The sequence below is a fragment of the Sturnira hondurensis genome, unplaced genomic scaffold (genome assembly GCF_014824575.4).
Source record: "Sturnira hondurensis isolate 20B ecotype Veracruz unplaced genomic scaffold, ASM1482457v3 Scaffold0013537, whole genome shotgun sequence".
Lineage (NCBI taxonomy): Eukaryota > Metazoa > Chordata > Mammalia > Chiroptera > Phyllostomidae > Sturnira > Sturnira hondurensis.
The window spans coordinates 2,882,837-2,907,078 of record NW_028086168.1 but is presented as its reverse complement, the minus strand read 5'-3'; the positions used below and the strand labels follow the sequence as shown (position 1 = coordinate 2,907,078).

Below are 24,242 nucleotides of genomic sequence, written 5' to 3'. Positions count from 1 at the left end.
GAAGACAAACAACCCAATTAAAAAATGGGCAAAAGACTTGAACAGACACTCCTCCAAGGAGGGACATATGAAAAGATGCTCAGCATCACTAGCCATCAGAGAGATGCAAATTAAAACCACAATGAGATAATGACCACTTTACACTGGTCAGAATGGACATCATAAACAAATCAACAAACAAGTGTTGGAGAGGATGTGAAGAAAAGGGAATCCTAGTGCAATGTTGGCGGGAAAGCAGACTGGTACAGCCACTGTGGAAAACAGTATGGAATTCCCTAAGAAAACTAAAAATGGAACTGCCTTTTGACTCAACAATTCCACTGCTGGGATTATGTCCCAAGAACCATGAAACACCAATTTAAAAGAAATTATGCACCCCAATGTTCACAGCAACACAATCTATAATAGCCAAGTGCTAGAAGGAACTTAAGTGCCTATCAGTAAATGAATGGATCAAAAAACTATGGTACATTTACACAATGGAATACTTCACAGTAGAGAAAAAGAAGGAGCTCCTACACTTCTTTCCTACCCTAATTATTAAAAAAAAAAAAAAANATGGAATTCCCTAAGAAAACTAAAAATGGAACTGCCTTTTGACTCAACAATTCCACTGCTGGGATTATGTCCCAAGAACCATGAAACACCAATTTAAAAGAAATTATGCACCCCAATGTTCACAGCAACACAATCTATAATAGCCCAGTGCTAGAAGGAACTTAAGTGCCTATCAGTAAATGAATGGATCAAAAAACTATGGTACATTTACACAATGGAATATTTCACAGTAGAGAAAAAGAAGGAGCTCCTACACTTCTTTCCTACCCTAATTATTAAAAAAAAAAAAAAAAGAACTCAGCTAGGCTATATATATATTTATACAAAACTTTTTTGGCTTATCTCACTCACTACTTTCCTCACTGAACATTGATTGAAGTGTCATTCTATGCCATTTACAGGTACTCAAGATTAGAAAAAGCATATGCTTCTTTAAAGCTTGGAAGATAACAGAATTTTTAATGGTAAAAATATGAGTCAAAAAGTATTATCAAAAAGATTTTGACAATAGAACATAATAAAGAAAACTTGGAAAAATACAGAAATGTAGGAAGAAGGGTCACATTTGACACAAATCAATCACAATTGACATTTTGTGTAAACTTTAAGTTTTTTTCCTGTGTTTTGATTACTAGGTGTTTTGTTTGCTTGTTTCAGATGGTTATGCATATACTATAAACATAAACTTGTAATCTGCTACTTCAATTAGCACTACTTGTAATCTTTAAAACATGTGTAATTACCATATAATATTACAATGAGTGTACCACAATTTATTTAACCTTTCCTATAACCTTCAAATTTTTAGGTATTTCTAATTTTCCAGGTTATTAAATAATTTTGAAATATATACATTAGCATAAAGCTTCGCCTTGTATTCTTACTTATTTCCAGAGGTATAGATTATTAGAAATAGACTTGTTTAATCAAAGTGTATAAACATTTCTAAAGATCATGACACATATTGCTTAAAAAAATTCTAAATGAAAGTGTGGCATAATTTGCACCTCCAGGGGGAACTGTAAATTTCACAAATGGCTGTAATAAACACCAAGTGCAGAAACCATCATTTGAATATTGCTCTCAACCCTAAATATGAGACTTTGATAGATGACCATAACTTGATAATGGAAAACATTCTTGTCCTTATTCAAATGATTCCAGGCTATAAAGAAAGGAAAACAAAAATGAGTAAAGTAGTAAAGAAGATTTGATTAATGATTCATAGTCCAGGTAGCAATTTAAACTTACAGTTCATATTTAAAATGTGATACACTAGGAAAAACCTATTTGATACCACTATGAAAGGAATTATCTAATATATGTTGTTAAATACACAAGATATCTCAACCATGATTTCTTTTCACTCTGGATTTGCTGGATAGTGTTAGCAGTTTCAACCATAACTGAAACCTTAATATTTCAGCAGATGATGCAGAGATAGTTCTCATGGATAAAGACATGTTTCAGTTCTTAAAAACCACTCACTAGTGAATCAGTGTAAAGAAGGATTATTAGCTAAATGGAACATCTTTCAAAAAAATAGGGTGAGGTTGTGAGCCTTTGATTATTTTATGAACAGGAAAATTCTCAATAAATCCATATATTTATTTGAGGTCTAGGTTAAAGCTATGCAGAGCACTAAGACGTTGCTCATGGAAAACACTGGGCTGTTTTCATCACACAACATGGAATTCAGATTTTACAATTCCTCTGATTCAATCCATATAGACAAACCAATGTATGCACTGGAATATTGGGGAAAAGTAGAGGTATTAGAGGTTGAGTGAAGAAGAGGGCAGCAGGAATGGAAAAGAAATGATGGAATTCTAAAAGCCTTTTAAGAAAACTCTTTGAGTCCTGGGCAGTGGTGATAAAATCCTGGTACAGGTGCCAGTGGGGGTCTGTTACCTGGATGATGACGGAATAAGTTCCACACAGTATCTTGGATAACTGAATGACTACTCTGATGAGGCAGACGATCACTTGAAGCCCACTGAGTGCTATAAGAATGGAAAACAAAATGATGTTCCACTCCACTACATGTGCAGGCTCAAGACACTGAATCCATAGGCTGGAATCTGTAAGGAAACTGAGAAAGAGGAGGGATATGGTTAACAAGGCCCAACAAGGCCAAATCTACATTCTCGGTCCAAGGCTGAAGGTTACAGTTATTTATATGTCTGGGACACAAATGCATATGATTAAAATACATAATATTAAATATTAATTCACTCATTAAAAATCATTCTGTACATATATTGAACATATAGTATGCGTAACACCAGGTTGTGCTTATTGTAAACATGGTGCCTGCCACACAGGCAGTTCTAATTCAGTCAAGAAGGAAGACACATACTGAAGAGTTCACCAGCAACGAAAGGCAGCATATGTCATCCAAGAGAGGTAAAATTGCCCGTTCTTTTGAAGCCTAGAAGTAAGCCTGAACTCTGAGGGACAGGGTTGAACTTGTGCTGGATATAAAATCACACAGGTGGCAAAGTAGCAAAGAGAAATTCCGCTAGATATTCCTGGACTGTGTCCCAGAGCTCTTTGGAACAGTGATTCCCAAACTTGAGCATACATCAGGATTGTGGAGGGTTTGTGAAAATGCAGATTGCTGAGCTCTGCCTCAGAGTTTTTGATTCAGAGGCTCTGGATGGAGCTCAAGACTTGGCATTTCTAAGCTCCCAGGTGATGGTCAGCCTGCTGGTCTGGCATCCAGAATGTGAGCACTGCTTTTTTAGAATGTTGTCAAACTGTAACTCTTAAGAAGATTTAGATTATGGGGTGGGGATGCGTAAGGTTTGATCAGTCTACTGAGGAGATGTAGATTTAGATGTAGATCAGTCTACTGATCAAACAGAATTGTGAGAATTAAACTACCCCCAAGATAATTTTAAAGCCACACGGAATCAACCTGACATTTGCTCACTTCCAGGTCTACTGAGACCATTACCACTTCTTCTAAGGACGACATTCTATCTGTTCAACTAAGTCAAGATGGAAAACTACTTTTATTTAAAAAATCCCCTATTTTTCCCCTACAGAAACAATCAAACCCATATACAGGGCAGACTTCTCTCTAAATATATTGTCAATAATAAGACAATTTTTCTTAATATAGCAATTCAGGTGACCTGGGCACCAGACAAGTGGCTCTGGGCATCAATACTTGTGGCAGAAAAGGGCGAATTCTGCATTTCCGTGACTACCACCACCCCTATGACTTCTCCTCTTGGTTTTTCTCTCTCCCCACTCCATTTCTTTTTTATTTCCTTCCTTGAACTCTCTTTCCTACTCTCTACGCTCCAGGGCACCCAGAGGCACTTTGAGAATTTCTTGGTATTGCCAATGGCCCTTAGGTCTCAATAGGTAACAAGCACTGAATGTGAAGTCAGAATTCCCAGATATGTAGGATCTTGGGCAAGGGACATCAAAACTGTGACCTCTAGACTCTTATCTGAACAATGAGCTTAAAATATATAACCCTAAGGTTATTGTGAGAGTTATGTAAAAATGCCCTGGAACCTGTAAAGCACAGTGCAGATCTAATTTCTTGTTACCATTCCCCTAGACCTATTTCATTTGCCCTTATGTGCCTCAGTCTCAGCCACCAGGGAAGCGAACCTTTTCAAAATCCCTACTCTAGATTGTTGCTAATACATGCTTTGCACAGATGATCCAACACATTAAAACAAGAGGACTTGCAGGGTTTCTATTTTTCTCCTAGCCCATGGTACTATTTATTCTTTTAAACAATGGAGAATCATAAGCATGCTAGCAGGATTTGCAAGGAGTAGAGAGACTAGAAATGGGTGAATGCAGATATCAAGGGCAACTTTAAAGGCATAGTGGAGAGGCAAGCAGGCTGCCTGAGAGTCTCACATAGAAAGTGGAGGCTTCTTTGGTTTTGGAGTGGGGAAAATTTAAGGGGTCAATGACACAAAAAAAGGATGTGTTTGCACTGAGTGGGACTTTCTACATTAGGATCCCATTTCCTGAAGCCCATTAATCCCATGGGATTGTTTCCTCCAAGTGCTCAGAAAGGCCTGGGGTCGGTTTTGGGGTTGTCCTGACCTGAAGGAGAGCTCTGGACATAGCACCTTGTGGAACCTTCAGAGTGAAGGTGCTCAGAAGCAGCTCTGCCATCCAGGTGTAGGTGAGCCTGTAAGACCTCAAATAGTGTGGGTCTTGAACACAGAGCTAGACATGGGAGTTGAGAAGAAAAATGTAACTTGGCAAGGAAGTGATACAGACATCCTCTCATTTTATTCCGTTAGAATTCTGAGTACAGGACGAGATGGGGATTCAACAGCCCTCTCCTGTCTCTCTGTCTGGGCCCTGTGACCTTTTCACTTCCTCTGCAGATGCTGGTAGGCCAAAAAGCCCAGCACGATGCCAGTGTGAGGCATTCTGTGACCTAGGATTGGGTGTCTCAACACCTGAGTGCACTACCATTTCAGCCTTTCGAGCAGCCTGCAAGATTCATCTTCAGTGTGTGCTAGATGAACTCCTAGCTCCTTCTACAAACTGCTGTGTGTCTCCGGATCTCAGACTGCGCATTGCTACCCACCCTGCCTAGTTCTATCTCTGTGTAGCCCCCAAAGATACAGCCGTGGGTGGCACTTTCCAAAGGCACTGTGATTCTCTCTCAGCTGAGCCCTTCTATATCTGTAATCCACATGTCCAACCTGACCACAAAATAAGAATGACCTCCCAGAACCACTCAAGCCCCAGGCTCCAGCAGCTGCCAGACCACAATAACCATGAAGCCCTGTGCTCAAGTATGGGAGAAACACATCTTTCATTTGGATATCTCCATGACAGCCTCAAAACTGTGAATGCACATGGCATTAAGAGACTGGAGAAAAATCTCTAAAAAGATTTGTACAGGAACATATTGATCTGGAGATTAGTAAACAAATAGAAAAGTTCTACACTAAATTAGCTACATGGAACCCCAGAGTGATCATGGCAAATGAATAAAAGCATGCAGTCAGGTATTTCTCACCTCCTTGATTTGGGGAATTTTTCCTTACCGTCCTGCAGTGCCTTCAAAGGCATATTCCCAGCCATTGAGGGTGCGGCAGTATGGGCCTTGGACAAGGCCCAAAGCTGATATGGCCAGGCAGTATCCAGAGAAAGCAATTCCAAGGGCAGAAAAGATAATTGACAGCAGTGTCTAAATTAAACACAGAAGGAGGTTAGTGCCGTAGAATGAGACAAGAAGATATTGTGGATAAATGATCAGATAAGTACCTCTCTTCTCATTCAAGGCCACTTTACTCTGTGTAATCACAAATGTTCAGATAAAATTGGGAATATTTAATCCAAACTCACCTAGTCTTAAAAATAAGTTTTTAAAAGACTTTTTGTCATTCCACAGAGAGAATTAGTTAATTTACTAAATTTCTTCCTTTTTTCTGGAATTTTGATATTAAAATAATGACCACTTCATATATAATGCATTGAATGGATATGATCAATTAGTATATACTTATTTATTGAAGGTGTTATTTTCTAGGTAGGTTATTCTCTAAGAATCACAAGCTATGGTCCCTGCTTTTCTCTTATATAGATGATACTTTAGTGTCTTCACATATAAGAATATGAGGAAAATATCAGGTGATCATATTTATATTTAGGTAAGGATGGGATCGATGAGAAGGAGGGTGTTTTTATTTAGTCAGAGAAAATGAGCAACATTAACAGGCAAATCAGCACAAGGAGAGTGGTGAGAGTGAGTGGATTGGTTTGATTGAAGGGGGATTCAAATATCTGTTTGAAAGACATTAAGATTTCTCACCCCTACATATATCAGCTCATATCTTCTAAGAATAAAGATGTTCTGTTGTTCTGTAGCTGTGTTTTATGTTTTCACACAGATGCCAGTGAAGGTTTATATACAATATTATATCTCTTTACTTTCTTTTAATCTACACTAATTTTACTATCTTTTTGTTTTTCAGTATATTAAATTATTTTTGAAGAATCCCAGCCAGTTGTCTTATAGAATGCTCTACATTCTGGGCTTTTCTGATTGTTTCCTCCACACTGGACTTGGATTAAACATGTTCATGAGGACATGTGATTGGTGTGAGTACACTGTGGGCCTCTCACTGTTTCTGGTGATGCTAAGTTTGAGCTCTTGGTTAGGATGGTTTCCTTCAGATCTATACACGTACATTTTCCACTTTGCAATAGCAAAAATGTGTGAGGTAGTACTTTGAGACTGTGTTATATCCTGTTCCCTAAACACATTTCAGCTGATGAATTTAGCATCCACTGATGATCCTCATACCCATTGGTCACCAATTATGATAATAATTGGTTGCAATGTGCTGTTTTTCTACTCTATCATCATTTCTTCTGCCTTTATAAGTTATCATTTTTATGAATAGAACTTCCACTTCCCATTTCTTTCTCCACTGTACATCTCTTTATGTATTATTGTAGACTCATATATATTCTAATTTAATGTGTTGTAACTCGTAACTGTTACTGTTTTAGATGCTGAGATGGTTCAAATATGGTTAGTGGAACACCTATTCAAAGTCAATTTCTGTGCCCTCTGACATGCCCTTATCATTCTTTGAACATTTCCTTGCTTTCTGGCACAGATGTTCCAAGATCATCTTAAATTGATGTTGTTCTAAACCTGGAATAAGTTCTTTTTTTCTGACAAGTCATATAGCTGGTTTCTGAGCACAAATGTGATATAAACCAATACATGATTTTGGAATATTTCTCTAACAGTTATGTCACGCCAGCTAGAAATGAGAGCCCAAGAATAAGAATTCCATCTGGAGACAACTTCCAGTTCAAGTGACAAAGATGTGTACTGGGGGAAAAAAGACACAAAGGAGGAAATGAGTAGCTGAAGTTGGATTTTAAAAAAATCCAGATTTTGAGACTTGGACAAAAAGGAGACAGGAATAGGGATACCAAAAAGGGTAGTTTGGTTTAGGAAAAAAATTAATTTTAGAAATGTTTATTTTAAGTGAGAATAGGACAGTCAAACAAAAAAATACAGTAGTCAGTTGATGACAAATTCAAAAGCTGAGACCAGAAAAAAGGGAGAACAAAAATCCTGTGATTTTAAGGAAGAAGAGTTATCTATATACCTTAGTTTAAAATTATTTTACTGATTATAACATGTTTATTATGAAAATTGTAAAAATATATTTCAAAAAGAAAGGAACAATTCTACTTTTCTCCTGTCCGATATTATTTCTGTGATATTCTCCCAAATGATTAAAAGCTCTTTTAAGCTATATCTTTCATATTGGTAGTAATAGGGTTTGCTCCACCATGGGATGTGATGAACTACTTTTTTTTTACAGTTGATTATGGCTAGTTACATGATGAAAGTGAAAAAGAAAATTTACCTATTCACCAATGCCATCTTTGAAAAAGGAAGAAGAATGTTTTGAAAAGATTGAGCTCCTTTTTTACCAAATGTATTCTTAAGCAGTTCACTGGGAAGAATAGTGAATAATTCCTTTGGGAAAACTGGCAACCACAGCATAATATATAGGTATGTACACACACACATTACAATGTAATTAGTGTTAGATACCATTGCAAATCAAGGTAGGCATCAAAATAAAATGAGAATAAGAATCTCTCTGAATCACAGTTTAATTTTCTGTAAAATGTAGACTATGTAGATGATTATGGCACCTACATAACAAGGCTGTTTGCAGAACTCAAGGGTACAATGGATATACAACTTACTTGAAAAGTGTAAAGTAAAGTTAAAATATTGCCCATTATTTCAAGTGGCTTTGTTTGGCCAATAATTGTTTTCCAGGCAGAATAGCCCACAGAATTTTGGCAGAAGTGAGACTCCATGGAGGAATGAATAGCAACCAAAAAGCTGATGGAATTCAGGTTATGCTACACCAAAATACAGAACCTTGGCATAATGAGTATCTTAAGCTGAAGGAGTTTAAGAAACTGTAGAAGCAGTATTCCATGTGCAGATCATTTCAAGTTGAGATGAATCACTCTGACCCCCCTCCCCGACTCTCTCCTCTGAAACAGATAATAAAACTCCCATGCAGATACCACCCCCCTCCCTGCCCCCACCCCATGGAAGAAGGAAGACATTTCACCAGAGACAGGAAATTTGGGACCAAGAAATTGATATAAACCAACTCATTAACCTAAACTTAATCTTTGTAGCTACTTCTTCACCATTTACTACCCTTAACTCAAACCCCTCTGTTTTGTCTGTGTTCAAAACTTGACTGTTCCTTTGTCTAAAGAAGCTTGCTGCTCTGGCCACCTTTTCAGGTCTTTATTCTCTTGTGAAGGATCTTGTGTATGTGGAAAGATTCAGTAAAATTTGTATGCTTTTCTTTTGTTAATCTGTCCTCATTTGTTTAATTTTCAGACCTAGCCAGTGTTCCTAAGAGGGTCAAAGAAAACTCTTTTCTCCCTTACAGTTTCTTGCCCTCCAAATGTGGCACCATTGGCTGGGGACACCTTGCTTGATCTGGAAGCTGCACTCAGAGAGTAATTCTGAATCTCTAGCAAAATCCAGTAGAAAGTGAAAATTCCTGACACATCAGTCTTTTAGATCTGCCTGTTGCAACAAGTTAGGCGAAGGTGGGTTATCACCTTTGTCTTTCCCAGATTCATATTGGCAGGAGAAAAACATTTGTAAGAATTAATTCTTTGGATTCTGACTCTTGTTAAAATTTGATTTGGAAATGCCCATTAGTTGTTGATCCTTTTCCTCTCAAGGACAGCTATGGCTTTCCTGTTTCTTTCTTGTTTGGCGTCCTGAGAATTTGTCTTTCTGCCTTTTGGGGCATGCAAGTTTCTTGGGCAACCAATTGTTAAACTGGGCCCCCCAAAATACGGCTGTACAGAAATGTGGGTTGCACCCCATTTGTGCCAAAAGTATCCTACTATCTGTTGCCAGCTCTCAGGAAAGTCTTTCTCTTGGTTCTGGATCTTGGGAGGTCTGCACCTTTTTCACCTTCTGTGGGGATGCCTCTTGAGTTCATGGCTAAGTATTGGTTTTGGTTTTAAGTCATTGGATAGGTAAACCTTTGGTATACATATTCGAAATATTTGAAACTATCTTTTAAAAAGAGCTCTATGGCCAGAAGTTGGCCAAATTGGAGATTGATATTCAGAGCCTGATAGAACTTTTTTTTAAGGCCTTCTCTCCTGAGCTAAAATGCAGCTAGGTACTCAGAGGGAAAGAAAACTTGATGTTTTGTGGGATGATTTATCAAAGCATTTTAAACACACACACAGCTCTAAATCTAGAACATAGAAATTCTTAAATTTCTATCTTAGTTGGAAATTTTTTCCCTGATATAAGGAGCACACTGAGTATAATGTAGTTGGATGGGTCTTCCCTTTGTATTGTTCAGGCTGCAAACCAATTCCTTGAGGAATTTTTGAAAACTGTCCTTGTCTTACAAATTTAGTCTTTGCGAAACCGGAAATGTGGCTCTAAATAGCAGTTCAAAGTCCATCTACACTTATCAATTGCCAAGTATCCCCAATTCATCTCACAATGCTTGTAGACATAAAAGACCAGGACATTAGAAAGAGAACTCTTCTGCACTTAAAAGAAAGGAGAAAAATTAAAACAATAATCACCTAGACCTCTGATAATAGACAATTATGCCCCAAAACTCCTCTTGGAGGAAACCTACATACTTTCTGTGTCCCTAGGAGATGCAAATCTTACCATGTTTTGAAATGTAAACATCCCGAGAGATGACTAAGATACTACCCACAACCACTTGAGATTGAAGAAAACAGAAAAGGAAAAGAGGCTTAAAAAAACAAAGCCCAAACTGCTATAAAATCTAGTCCATAACCTCCATAAAATTACTTGTCAAGGGCAAATACAAATTTTGTCTTCTTCACTAATATTAGTAAAATCTTTTAAACATCTGAGCAGGTAACTGTAAATTGCTCTGTCCTTTTATAAACTAGTCAGTTTTGTATTAATGTACCTGACATGACTAAAATTTAAAAACAAAAGCTGTAAGATCTCTGTGTCTCTCTATATGTTTATTTATGTTGATGTATGTGTTATTTAATCAATTAACTGGAAGGCCATTAAGTTAGGGGGCTCTAGTGTGATAGCACCTACATAACAAACCAAATCTATAAATACTTAAAGGTTGTGCAATTAAAACCTAAGAACAAAATATAACCAGAGTCATTGAAATAAAGAGCAAATTGATAGTAACCAGAATGGGGGGGAGGGAAATAACTGGGAGAAGGGGTCATCAAGGAAAATGTATAAAGAATATATGGACAAAGCCAAAGGGGGGCAGGATCAAGGGTGGGAAATGGGGGCAGGTGGGTAGGGGAGAATATGAGGGGAAAATGGAGACAACTATACTCAAACAGCAATAAAATACAAAGAAAGAAAGAAAAAACCCCCAAACAACAAATCACTAATGGCCAACTAGGTTTTAAGCCATAGACAATCAGCAATGTCTTTACTTGCTTCTGCTTTTTCTCTGTAAAAGTCTCTCCCTAAACTCCTGTTTGTTGAGTGCACCTAACTACTTCCTGTTTGGAAATGCCTGATTCAAATAGGTTTTTGGTCAAATAAACTAAAACAATTTTAAATACTGCAGTTTACCTTTTAAGAATATGTTATGTATGTGTGATATTTTTCTACCTTTGTATGGTATTATCAAATTACTTATAAAATCATTCAAAGGAATTCTGTTCAAATTTGTTTGGGAATAAGTGAACTCACATATCAATTTAGCATTCTTAAATGTCATTGGTACGACCTTTGCAGAATTCTCAGAAATACAAAAGCTACCAAAATGTTTGTTTTTAAAGTTCATGTAGTTTGGAATAGTCTTTGGTAAGTGTTTGGAATAAGTCTTTGGTTTTAAGATTGTTGAGAAGAAAGCAGAGGTGACTTTAGAATTGTCAGTTTTAAATATAATAGAGACATAGAATTTTTTCTATCTAGTTTACTAGTCAAAGTTATCTCTACTCAGTATTTAATATTATAAAATGATAAATTCTACCTAAAAGCAAACCATCTGAATAGATAGACTATACCTAGTAAAATAGAAGCGGTATTCTAAAAAACTCCCAATAAACAAAAGCGCTGGGACTGATGGCTTCACAGGTGAATTTTACCAAACATTCTCAGAAGAACACCTCTCCTTCTCAAGTATTCCAAAAATTCAAAAGGAGGGAAGACTCCCAAATTCATTTTAAGAGGCCAGCATTATCCTAATTCCAAAATCAGATAAAGATGCTTCAAAAAAATTATAGGCCAAATCTCTGATGAACATAGATGCTAAATTCCTCAATAAAATATTAGCAAACTGAATATAGCAATACACCAAAAAGATCATATACCATGATCAAGTGAGATTTATTGTAAGAATGCAATGTTGATACAACATTTGCAAATCTATAAATGTGATATACCACATAAACAAAATAAAGGATAAAAACCACATGATCATATCAATAGATGCAAAACAACCTTTTGATAAAATCTAGCACCATTTATGATAAAAAACCCTCAGCAAAGTTGGAATAGAGGGAACATACCTAAACATAGAAGCCAAATGAAGACCCTTGGCAAAAACTAGCCTCGTACCTTTCTTACAGGCTTCCCAGCAGATTTACTTACCAGGTGAGTAAGGAAGATCACTTCCTGATAAGTCCAGGAAGCTCAGGATATTTTGGAGACTTCAAGGAGAAAGAAATTAACCTAAATCTATAGGTATTGTAGGCAAAGTCAATGGCAAGTCCTTGGCTGGCTTCTTAGCCCTGAGAGACTTTTAAGTCTAATCTGAGTTATGAAAAGTTTCAGTAAACAAACTTTAAAACAGCCTACATAATCATCACTATTCTTGCTGCACTTACAAAATAACAAGGTCAAATTTAATGAGACTATTGTGGTGATTTCTTTGAAGTTTATATCAAGTTGTCCAACTTTAGCTTGTAGGACTTCAGGAAAGGGCAGCTTTAGTTCTCACTGATTCAAAGTCAGATGGGATAAAATTGGGAACATGGTTAGGGCTGTTTTGCAGAGAAATTAGTCTTACTTTGATTATATCTAATAGAAATGGGAATGATTATTAAAAATGTTTTAGTAGAAAACTATAAACAACCCCTTGCAGAGATCATAATCTGGTCCTGTTCATTGTTTGGGGGGTTTGGTTATCAACCTGTAAACTAAACTGGATCCTAAGTTTTTTGTAGTTTCCTCCCAAATCTAGATACAACTCCACAAATTAAAGCTCACAATTTTATCCCATCCTGACTTTTAGACAATGTTCATGTCTGTTGTTGTGTGTGCTACTCAGTTATTTTACCAGAACACCTGATAACTTCCCAGGGACATTCAACTACAAACCAGGAAAATCTGTTAGGTTACTATTGCCTGCCACTATTCTATCTGAAGATGTTTGGAGTCCAACATGTAGAAATCTTCTTAACTGACTGCTCTGGGGACTTAAAAACAACATATAGTTTGCTCTAACCATTAACTTTTGCTCTTCCATACAAATGCCTCAGACTGAGATAGTGCTTCAATGGGTGATGGGAAAATTTACTGAGTTTGTGGACTATGAGACTTCTTGGGGGAAGTTTCAGATGGGATTCCGGAAATGGTACCCCCAAATATAGCATTTTGGAAAATTGAATATTTTAAGCTAAAGAAGTGTGAAATAATGGCAGAAGCAGGAAGGTCATTCTGACCAATGCTCCCCTATACTTTAGAACTTTCTTTCCTGGAACAAGTCATATAACTCCCATGTGAAAGGTACCCCCTCTGTGCCAGGAGGAAGGAAGACATTCATATCACCAGAGACAGAAACTTTGGGCTGAGAAATCTGTAGAAATAAAACTTATTAAACTAACCCTTATCTTCCTACATACTTCTTAACTATTTACTAGTCCAGGCCCTTCTGCCTTGCCAATTCTTCATATATTTGTTTCTTTATCTAAAAGGTTTAACCCTGGTTGGGTGGCTCAGTTGGTTGGTTGCCGCCCCCACCCCCCACCCCCCTCCCCCCGCAAATCCCATGCACCAAAACGTGTTCAATCCTCTGTGTGGGTATATAAGAAAGGCCAATGAGGTTTCCCTCTCATACTGATGTTTCTTTCTCATGTTGATGTTTCTCTCTCTCACACACACTCCCTTCTCTCTCCCCTCTCCATCCCCTTTTCTCTCTCTAAAATCAATGGAAACATCCTCACGTGAGGATTTTTTTAAAAGGGTGGCCAGTGTGGCTCAGTAGGTTACAGTGTTATCCCATGACCAAAGGGTCATGAATGGTTTGATCCCTGTCATGGGCATCTACAGAAGGCAACCAGTTGATGCTTTTCTCTTGCATTGGTGTTTCTCTCTCTCCCTCTCTCCTTCTCTAAAAAGCAACAGAAAAAAATGTCCTTGGGTGATATAAAAGCCTGATGCTCCAGGTATTTCTTTACATCTTTATTCTCTTATGAGAAATACCATGTACATGTAAAAATTTAAGAAAATGTGTATGCTTTTTTTTCTTGTTAATCTCTCTCATGCCAGTTTAATGTTTCAGACCCAGCCAGGGGCCCTTAAGAAGGTCAAGAACAACTTTGCCCCATAAAAAGTGAATCTTGGGTGACTTCAATTTCCACTCTGGAGCTTCAGAAGTTATAAACTGATACAGACTCAGATTTGGCCTGAGAGGTGTGCTTTATTTAACTTAAATAAGAATTCATTGTGAACATTTTACAGTGGAGAGGTTTTAGGTAAAAATTCATACTTCTACTTTTTATTAAAAATGGAATCATTGCCAAATTTTGTCTTGTTAAGAGTTGGCTGGACTAGAGTAGTAGCATCCTTTCCTCCTTAAATGGAAACTTTGCTGTAATGACTACCAACCACTCTTTTCCATCAGATAGTTGGCTCCTAGGGACATGGGAGTTGGGCCTTCTGTTCTAGAGACTAACTTGAAAGGGCCAAGCTGGGAATCCAGGAAAGCCTCTCGCCCTTCCTCCTGCTTTCCCATTAGGATGGCAGTCATCTCACTCAATGTTGATCATAAGACTCTGTTCAGACTCCAGCCTATTTATAGCATCCATTTGTGCTGGAGATGCTAATACTGAGTTAAGGCAAATTGAACACATTGATTTTTTATTGGCACATACACTTGTTTTCTAGCAATTTCCTGAGTTTCATAGCTTAAATTTACCTGAATCCATTCCTTCACCTAGGCAATTGTGAAAGATTTTCCATAAGTATGCCACCAGTAGCTACTGGGGGATATACATTTGAGTCAGTTGGTTAAAAAACACGCACATGGGTGTGTGTGCACACATACACTAATGTATTTAATTTTTCAATTCTCCACCAAGGACATGGTGCTAAATTGAGCAACTAATTTAATCTTAGAAAGGCATTAGTTAAAAAAGCATCATGGCTATGCATTAAAATCTGGCCATACCTCAGAAACCACTCTGGGGCTGGGATTCCACCTCCAAATGCCTGCACAATTGCAATGTGCAGCCAAGGAGTGAAACCACTGTTGCAAAGAATGCCTACCAGACCTCTGGAAAAGCTCCTCCTCATTAAAAATCACATGCTCTCTTTGAGCCATGGGGGCCTCATTTATAAAATAGGAGTAAGAATGATCTAACTCACTGGACAAATGTAAATTGTGAAGTGCTATGCAAATATGAATGAGAAATGGCAATGATGAAGAGGAGACAAATGCTGATGGAAATGTAGCAGCCCAGCTCATGCTTGTTCAGCTTAGAAAATATGTTATTTTCTCTTAATTCTATTTCAATTATTTTTGTGCTTCTAATTTAGAAATGTGCATTGCCCATTACCAACAACACAGATGAATCCCAAATCACACTGAATGAAAGAAGCCAGATACAAAAGACAAATACTGTATGATTCTATTGACACAATATACAAATCAATCTATAAGGAGAAAAAGTAGAACAAATACTAGTCTTTTGAGAGTGATGAAAAATGTTCTATCTTGATGGTTTCATGGGTATATGCACTGTCAAAATTAATGGAATTGTACTTTTTTAATGGATAAAGTTGTTAAGAAGAAGAAAAATCACAGAAACCCAGTGAGAAAAAGGTAGTATTATTTTCTAATTTTATGTGCCTGTAAATTCTGAATTTTTGGAAGAACAGCAGCAGAACAAAGGTGAGGGAAAGACTGTAAACAAAATGGAAGATTATTTTTGGAGTAAACTCTTGGGCTTTGTATAAAAAGATGATGATGAAGGTAGCATAATGTTAACATTTTTATGTTTCTAAGTAAGAGGAAAGAAAGCCAAAGGCCCCTTGACCATCTTCAAAAAAACTATTGCTCTTACCATGTATTTTTTGCCACAGTTTTCACTCTGGCAACATTTATAGTTGTTATCACTCTCCAGAACAAGAAGGACTGCTGCAACTATAAGCATCTACAGTAGGGAAGAGAACAAATATCAGAAATGAGAGACTAATTTCCAGTCATGCTTATACACAGGGCACAATGATCAGAACATAGATTCTGGGTCGGGCAGACCTGGGGACGAATCCCAGCTCTGCCAACTTCTAACCATAACTCAAAAGTCCTTTCTAAAAAAATGGTGTTATTAGGGTATTATGAAGTAATGTATATTAAATTTTGAACATAGTGCTTGATCCATAGTAAGTGATTGATATATGTTAGCTATTATTATCATTGATCAGTCATCAAAAGCTAACAATTGAAGAGGACTAAATGGTATGGATGTGGGACTATTACCTGGGCAGCAAACCTCTTTCTCATTGACCCAGTTGTAAAAGACAAGGGAAAGCCATTCACAGACTTTGTAGTTCGCCAGCCTCTTTGCATTTACTGCTGTCTGGGATTGGAGGTGAGAGGCGTGGTAAATCTGAAACTCTAGCTCTTGATTGAAAAGTGAAGTAAGTCAATCCCCCCATGCTTTCAAGCCAATCAACTGTAAGAAGTCAATGTATTTTACACCCTCCCGACACTTCCCCCCCTTTTTTTCTACCTTAGGCAAAAGGTTGTATTTTTGTTCTGGAAAGACTGGAATTTCTTGATTTTCATAATTTCTGTATGGGGCAGTTAAGGAGCATGTATTGCTTCTGGCAAATTCTCCAGCTATCCTTCACTCCTACTGTTCTGCACCAAATCTTAAAGCTAAGTTCATTGTTTTTTTATTGCTTGTAGTCAACATTTTCAGTTTTCAAATTCCCTCAGTCATTACTTATTTATCAATCAATTTAACTATTTATCTATAATTCTCTCCTTTCTCTTAAAAGGATTTGATGCAGTAATGATAATATTTTTCAAAGACCTTACACAATTAAAAATAAAGAAGAGTTTCTTACCCCAGTTTTAAATTTATGAGTTTCTTACTCCAGTTTTAAATTTAAATTTATGAGTTTTAATATATGAGGAAAAGACTCCTATATTCCCCTCCTTTCAAAATCATTAGTTATCACTGACTTTAATAGATTTTTAGCCCAATCATGCCTTACAACTCATCCATTTACTACAATATTGAGGGAGACAATGAGATAAGGCACAGTAAGCCAGACACAGCAACCAGCTTCATTATAATATTGGTAGAAATAAGACCCGGGCCCTGGAGTCCTGTGCCAAAAGAAAAACACAGGCATCGCCTATGTTGAAAGAAAGACTGCTTTCTTTTTTTGTTGTAAAATATAACTACAATACAGGAAACTCACCAATAAGGGAGGAAAGGTATCCATAATTCCACCACCCTCACTTGTTTTTATGTACACATCCCAGTGTTTGCCCACCTGTGTGTATTTTACACAGTTGCAATCAGAACATATTCATAATTTTGTTGTAACTTTTATCCCACTTACAGAATTATATTCATTTTCCATGTTATTAGATCTTCATCATTACATTTTTCATCATCATATAAAGTGAATGTAACACGGTTTATTTGGCTACTTCCATGCTACGATGCTTTTAATTATTTACCATTATAATACCATTATAATACTGCCACAAACATCTGTGTATACATCTCTTTCCTCATTTTGAATTATTTCCTTAGAATGAATGATCAAATTTAGGATTACTGACTCAGAAGGCAGAGCATTTCCATAGCTATTAAAGTATCATTCAAAAATCTGCTCCATTCAAAAGTTAGCATTTATTTATGGACCCATGACCATAATTTGTTGTGTACTTATCACAGAGCAGCTTCAATAGTTTTGGGCATTAATATTTTAAAGTTTACTAACTTAATATGCAAAGAGTAACAAAATTAAAACTGTTTTCCAACATAACTATTCAAATATAATAATTAAACCACTCACAAAGATATAGAAATAGATTATAATAGGTATTCTTTTAATTATTAATGGCATAGTAAGCTTACAGTGTACAATGTGTTGTTTTTTGCATTGATATGACCAGGAAAAGTGTCTTTTCCTCTGAGTTGCCAACATGATTTACTTTTTTAAAAATCTGCTCTTGATTTATTTTACATATTCAGAGCCTAGCCCAATGCCTGCTGATTTATTGTTATTTTTAAAGAAAAGTCATCAGGAAAACATGCATGGATTCTTACTGAGCACAATTTAACTTTCAAAAATACCGCCATTATTAGGGGTATAATGTTGCACTATTTAATGATGATATGACCTATCCTTCAATAACTATTTATAATCACAATAGTCATTGGCTACCTACTACAAGCCAGTCTCTGTACTGAGTGATTCATCCGTGAGATTTTATTTAATCCCCACAATTCTCCGAGAAGTAAATGTCGTTATTCCAACTTTCCAAATGAAAACACCGAGGCTCAAAGACACTGAGTCACTTGCTCAAGGTCTCACGGCATAAATGAGAGAGCTTAGTTTTCAGTACAAATTTGTCTGAATCTCCAAGTCTCTGTTTTTCCCATGCTGTCTTAATACAAAGCTAGAGAAATCGTGAGTGCAGATAGAAAACCTGTTCTGAAAAAGAGTAATGCCACTGCAGATCAAATAACTTAAATGGACACAGAGTTCATGAGAACATAGTATTTCTACAGGCAAGAAAGAGTCTCGCAAGCTTTTATTAGGATTAATTTCCTCCATTGCCAAAGCTACATAAACAAGCAGCTTACCAAAAAACAAAAATACTCTCCAAAGTCCTGAGGGACTGCCTGCCTCTCTACCCCCACCCATCTTCCAAATCTCAAACCCAGAATTAGTAGAATAATTTTATCATTATTTATTTTTTTATTAGGTACAAAAAAATTCTTAGTTAAAAACTCTCCTTTCTTATGGTCACAAGTCTCTTAAGTCACACTTACCATGATACCTGAGAAACAGATTCCTTCGAAATACCACACGTAGTTGGTGAGTTTATTGCTGGATGCATAGGAGGTTTGCCCATTTGGAAAATACAATAATATATTCACAATTATACTCCAGAGTGCAAGCGGAATCAGCAGACCACTTAGGCAGCTTCCATATTTCCGAGACCCCATTTTACCCTGCTCAGAACCTGCAGGAGATTTCAAGAGTGCGAAGTTACATTAAGCCTGTTCTTCATCCTACCTGTCCTTTTACAAAAAAAATTACCTACCACTTTCTGGGTCAGAGCCCTTTACTTCACATTCATGAGGAGCCCCGGACTCGGAGCTGCAGCCCACAATCTCTCGGTGCGAAATAGTGGTTGACTGTTTGGAGAACAATGGACAATGATCTATGACTGAAGAGCCGAGCTGCTCTTCATCCTGTGCCAAAGGAATGCAGTGTTTTCACTACTTTTAAAATAAGTCATTTTCCTCTGGATTGGAGAGCTACAGACTTAACCCTGAGCACGTTGTAAGAAGGAAGTCGGGGTTGGGGTTGGCACTGAGTCTGGCAAATATCATCTAACAGTGGAAGGGGCTTAAAAAAATTTACCAAGAGAACTTACTCTAGAGCATAGTATGTGGTGTGTTTGCTCAAATAGCCTGCCTTTCCTTTATATACCTGTCTTTTATTTTGTGTTCTTCGTTGTGGACTCCCTCTGCACCGTGCATTGTTTAAACTGCAGGGGGCACAGAAAGGACAAACAAAGAAATGGGCAGCCAGGCTGGTGGGTGAGGAAAACAAGGTATCACAGTGGCTGAGTTTATTGTTACAACGACAGTACAGCTTTCCTTCCAGGAGTTCGTGTCTATTTTCTCTACCTCTCTGAAAAATAGTAACAGGAATAAATTTGTATTTTTCCTACTTCTTAGAAATATAAGACAGAAACCTGTACGTGAACAAGAATTAAATAAAAATTATATTTAAAAAAATAAAATAAAAAAAAAACAAGAAAAAAAATAAAAACACATTAATGTTGCCTAGGGGGAAAAAAAAAAGAAAAAGGAAATGAAAGAAGTTGGTTTTAAAAAGATTTTAAAAAAGACTTTATGAGTAATAAATTTAAAACAAGGATTTAAAAATTCTTCCTTCTAAATATTGCCCTAAATTTAAAGAGCTGCAGATCTTCTTTAATTATGATTATATGGGAAGCAGATTAAGGGAAGGAATTTTATACCAACATGTTATAGATGATGTAGGCAGTGCTGGTAAAGAATTCAAAGATTGCCTGACCTCGTTGCCAGCCTTTTCGGGAACGTCAGAACCTCAGACTGTGCTTGACCTAACTTTCTTAAGTCTCAGTTGTCTCAGCTGTGAAACGGGAATAAAACATGGCACCTCCCCCACAAGGATACTGTGATAATTAAATGAGATTATCTGTGTAATTAAATGAGATCATTATGTGGTGTCAGGTGATACAGAAAAAGTGAGCAATGAATGGGAGTCATTATTAACAACAGCGAGAGCAGTTATAGCCTTGGCTGCTGTGGCTCAGTTGGTTGGAAGCATCCTCCCATATACTGAAAGCTTGTGGGTTCAATTACTGGTCAGGGCACCTACCTAAGCTGCAGGTTTGATCCCTGGTCAGGACATAAAAGAAGCAACTGATCAATATTTCTCTCTCAGATTGATGTTTCTCTTTCTCTCTCTCTCCTCCTCCCTTCCTTCCCTTCTCTCTGAAATCAATGGGCATGTCCTTGGGTAAGAACTAAAATTTCTTTTAAAAGACCAATTATAGGAATATAATGATCAAAAGAGTACAGAGATCAGAAGTAAAGTCTTCTCATTATTCCTCTCAGACCCAATGAGTTCTGTATCATTAACTCTTAAAATCTTGATCCCAGAAATACTTACATTTAATTTGTTATTGTCCAAAAATATTAACACTATATAACATACATACTCTTAATTCAAGAGTAATGAATTCAAGAGTAATAAAAATAAAAAATATTTTCATGTAAATACTTTTGTAAGTTGTATTATGCTTACACTTTTTTAAAAAATTGAGATACTTGAAGCCACTTTTAGATTCAAACCAGACACACCTAGAAACTAGTAATCTTATACTGACAGGTTCCAAAGAGGTTTCTTGGCACCCCCTGCTGAGAGGAAGATTTTTCCTTCAGTATTGTTAAGCAAAGTGCATCAGTGAAGTCTCATCATTAAACCTTTTCCCCCAGGGACATAGAAACAACCTATAATCATGTTTACTAGAGCCCTTGGAAAGGTAGGGAGAGCAATAACATTTTTGGTTGAATATTTCCTGAGTGCCTTTTATGTGCCAGGCACTGTTCTTGGGGTCGAAGAGCGATCACTGAACAAGACCATCCAAAATCCTGGCCCTTATGGAGCTCACAGTCTACTACAGAGAAGACTAACAATGAAAAAGTGCATAAGTGAAACATAGAGCTCACTGGGTAGTGATAAGCGTGGCTAAAATAAATCAGGAAAGGACAACCAAGAGTGCCAAAGAAGAAGGATACAGATGTTGTTTCAAACAGGGTAGTTAGGGAAGACTTTACTGAGAAGGTGAAGAGAGCAAAGATCTGACGGAAGTGGAGGGTGTGAGCCATGCAGAGAACCTGAGGGAAAGCACTAAAGGCAGAGAGAGGAGCAAGAGTGCCAGCGTCCAGAGGGAGAAGCAAGCCACAGCAGGGAGGCCACTGTGGCTGGAGCCAAGTGTGGGAGGGGAGAACAGTAATAGCTGAGGTCAGTTTTGAGTAGAAAAATGACCAGATATGCTAAAAGGCTCACTCTGGCTGCCATGCTGTGAATAGGTAATGGAGGGTAGGTGTAAAAGAAGGGAAATTATTTTGGAAGCCATTTTCACAATCCAGTCTTACCACAGAAGATAAGGGATCAGACCTCAAGGCAGTAGCAGAGGTGGCGAGAAAAGGCTGCATTGTGCATATATTTTGAAGTTAGAGCCAAGTATGTGGTGACAGATCAGATTGAATGTAAGAAGAGAGGAGTTGAAGATGGCTATGTAGTTTGGGACCTGAGCAAATGGAAAAATGAAGTTATCCTTAACTGAAATGAGCAAAGGAGCAGGTTGAGCAGGTTTGGGAAGGGAAGGATGAGATGGTCAGTTTCAGGCATCCTCAGTTTTGAGATAACGTATCAGAAATCCAAATCGTCATGCCAGGTAAACATTTGTATAGACAAATATGAAGTTCAAGGAAGCGGTTTCGGCAGGAGTATATGAGAGTTGCCAGCATATAAATGGCATTTAAAGCCATGAAACACTGTGGGCTTGAGTATAGAGAGAAAAGTGGTCTGAAGACTAAATCCTAGGAAGTCCGATGAACTGAGTCTCAAGAAATGAGGGGGCCAAGAAGTGGCCTGTGAGTAGGAAGAAAAACCAGGAACTTATCCTGGAACTCGAGTTTCTAGTTGAGGAAGAAATGATCAACCGAGTCAAGCACTGCCTATAGAGCAGGTCATATGGGAAAACTGAGAATTGGCTACTAGATTTACAATGTGAAGCATGTCGATGGCCTTAATAAGAGGAGCAGTAGTGCTGAAATAGACAAGAGAGGCTCATGGGTTCACGGGAGAAAGGGAAGAGAGAAATTGGAAACAGAAAGAAGTAATGTTTTTGGAGAGTGTTGTTGTAAAAGAGAGCAGAGGAATTTGCTGGAGGGAAAGTGGGAGTCAAGGGGAAAAGTTTAATGGGAAACATAGGGTGTTTGTATACTGATAGCAATGTTTTTGTTGGGGGGTGGGGCAGGAAGGTGGGTGTTGACAGTCCAAGATGGAGAAAGGAGAACGGCAGGACCGGTGAGTGTCCCTGAGTAAATGAGGAGGCCTGGGTGGGAATGTGTGCGCAGATGGGGGCGGAGGGCAGACCTGGCCTTAGCAGCATAGGCAGTTCAGTCCTAGCAACAGAAGGGAAGACAGAGCAAATGGGGTTGGAGGTCGTGGGAGCTTCTGCTTACTCTGCTTGCTCAGTAAAACAGAACAAAAGTTTATCAGCAGAGACAGAGGATGGGGAGAGGATTTTAGAGATTTAGAGAGAGAAAAGAAGTTATGAAACAGTTGCCTAAGAAGTGTGGTAGGATGGCTAGCAGGCATTGAGGGCCGACTTGAAGTCGTGAATTTATAGAGACTGGGAAGCACAGTTGAGTGTTCGTCGTAGCGAAGTTCAGCAGCCGAGGTATGAGCAGAGTAGTGAGAAGGCTGGAATCAGCCAGGACTGGGACTTTGCCAGGCAAGTATCATGAAAAGAGAGGGATGAAGGAATCAAGAATATATTTAAGAGAGTGATTATAATGACAGACAGCAGGACTTAATCTGAGTAAGAATATGCGAGAACTTGAGGAACAGTAAAAAAGGGGTTGGATTTGTAGATTGTGTGTAGTAGAGAAAGAACTGGAAAGATAAAATTCAGTGATTAAGAAGTGGGATCCTAGCTTAGCATTATGGTAAGCAAAATAAGCCAGGCAGTGAAAGACAAATACCATATGATCTCACTTTTAACAGGAATCTAATTAACAAAACAACAAACAAGCAAAATAAAACCAAAGACACTGAAATTGAGAACAGGCTGACAGTGACCAGGAGGGGAGAGGGGAGGGAATTTCAGGGGAAGGGGGGAAGGATTTGTAGGAACTACTATAAAGGACACATGGACAATAACAAGGCGGGGGTGGAGAAGGGAGGGAGGAGGGGAGGGCTAGGGGGGGTGGGCTGGGATGGGGGCAAAGGACAGAAAACTGTACTTGAACGGTTAAAAAAATAAAAAGAAAGAAGTGGGATCCTAGAACCTGAGATTAAGATGATTTATGAATTGGTGACGATCAAGTCTAAAGGTGTGTTATTAGCCGAATCGTGTTCTCAAAATTTATGTGTTGAAACCCTAATTCCCATAACCTCAGAGTGTGACTATATTTGGAGACAGAGCCTTTAAATGAGTGATTAAGTTAAAATGAGGCTGTTAGGGTGGCACCTAATCAAACCTGACTGTGTTTCTATAAGAACAAATTTGAGCCCTGACTGTGTGGCTCAGTTGGTTGGAGCATCATCCCATACACCAGAAGGTCATGGTTTTGATTCTTGGTCAGGGCACATACCTGGGTGGCAGGTTTGGTCCCCACTTGAGGCGAATACAGGAGGCAACCAACTGATGTTTGTTTCTCTCTCTCTTTTTCTCTCTCCATCCTTCTTCTTTCTAAAAGCAATGGAAAAACCCCACAAAAACAAATGTGAATATACAGGGAGCTACCAGGGATGCCTCTGTGTAGAGAAAAGACCATGTAGGAGGACACAAAAAGAAGGTGGCCATCAGCAGGCCAAGAAGAGAAGTCTTAAGAGAAACCAAACCTGCTGACAC

The 24,242-nt window shown here is 37.9% G+C and overlaps 1 protein-coding gene across 2 annotated transcripts; it reads right to left on the bottom strand.

Moving 5' to 3' along the window:
* Window positions 1-841: 841 nt before the first annotated feature.
* Window positions 842-24,016, bottom strand: TM4SF18 (transmembrane 4 L six family member 18). 2 transcript variants are annotated; one of them, XM_037061846.1, is made up of 6 exons: window positions 23,983-24,016; window positions 18,865-19,058; window positions 15,907-15,996; window positions 5,601-5,743; window positions 2,470-2,650; window positions 842-1,723 (listed from the first exon to the last, which is right to left on the bottom strand). In XM_037061846.1, the coding sequence occupies exons 2-6, from the start codon at window positions 19,039-19,041 to the stop codon at window positions 1,709-1,711; spliced, it is 606 nt and encodes a 201-aa protein (XP_036917741.1). In that variant the 5' UTR covers window positions 19,042-19,058; window positions 23,983-24,016; the 3' UTR covers window positions 842-1,708. The 2 variants fall into 2 exon arrangements, with proteins under 2 accessions (XP_036917741.1, XP_036917740.1); XM_037061845.1 differs by lacking the exon at window positions 23,983-24,016 and adding an exon at window positions 19,140-19,270.
* Between the last annotated feature and the right edge of the window lie 226 nt (window positions 24,017-24,242).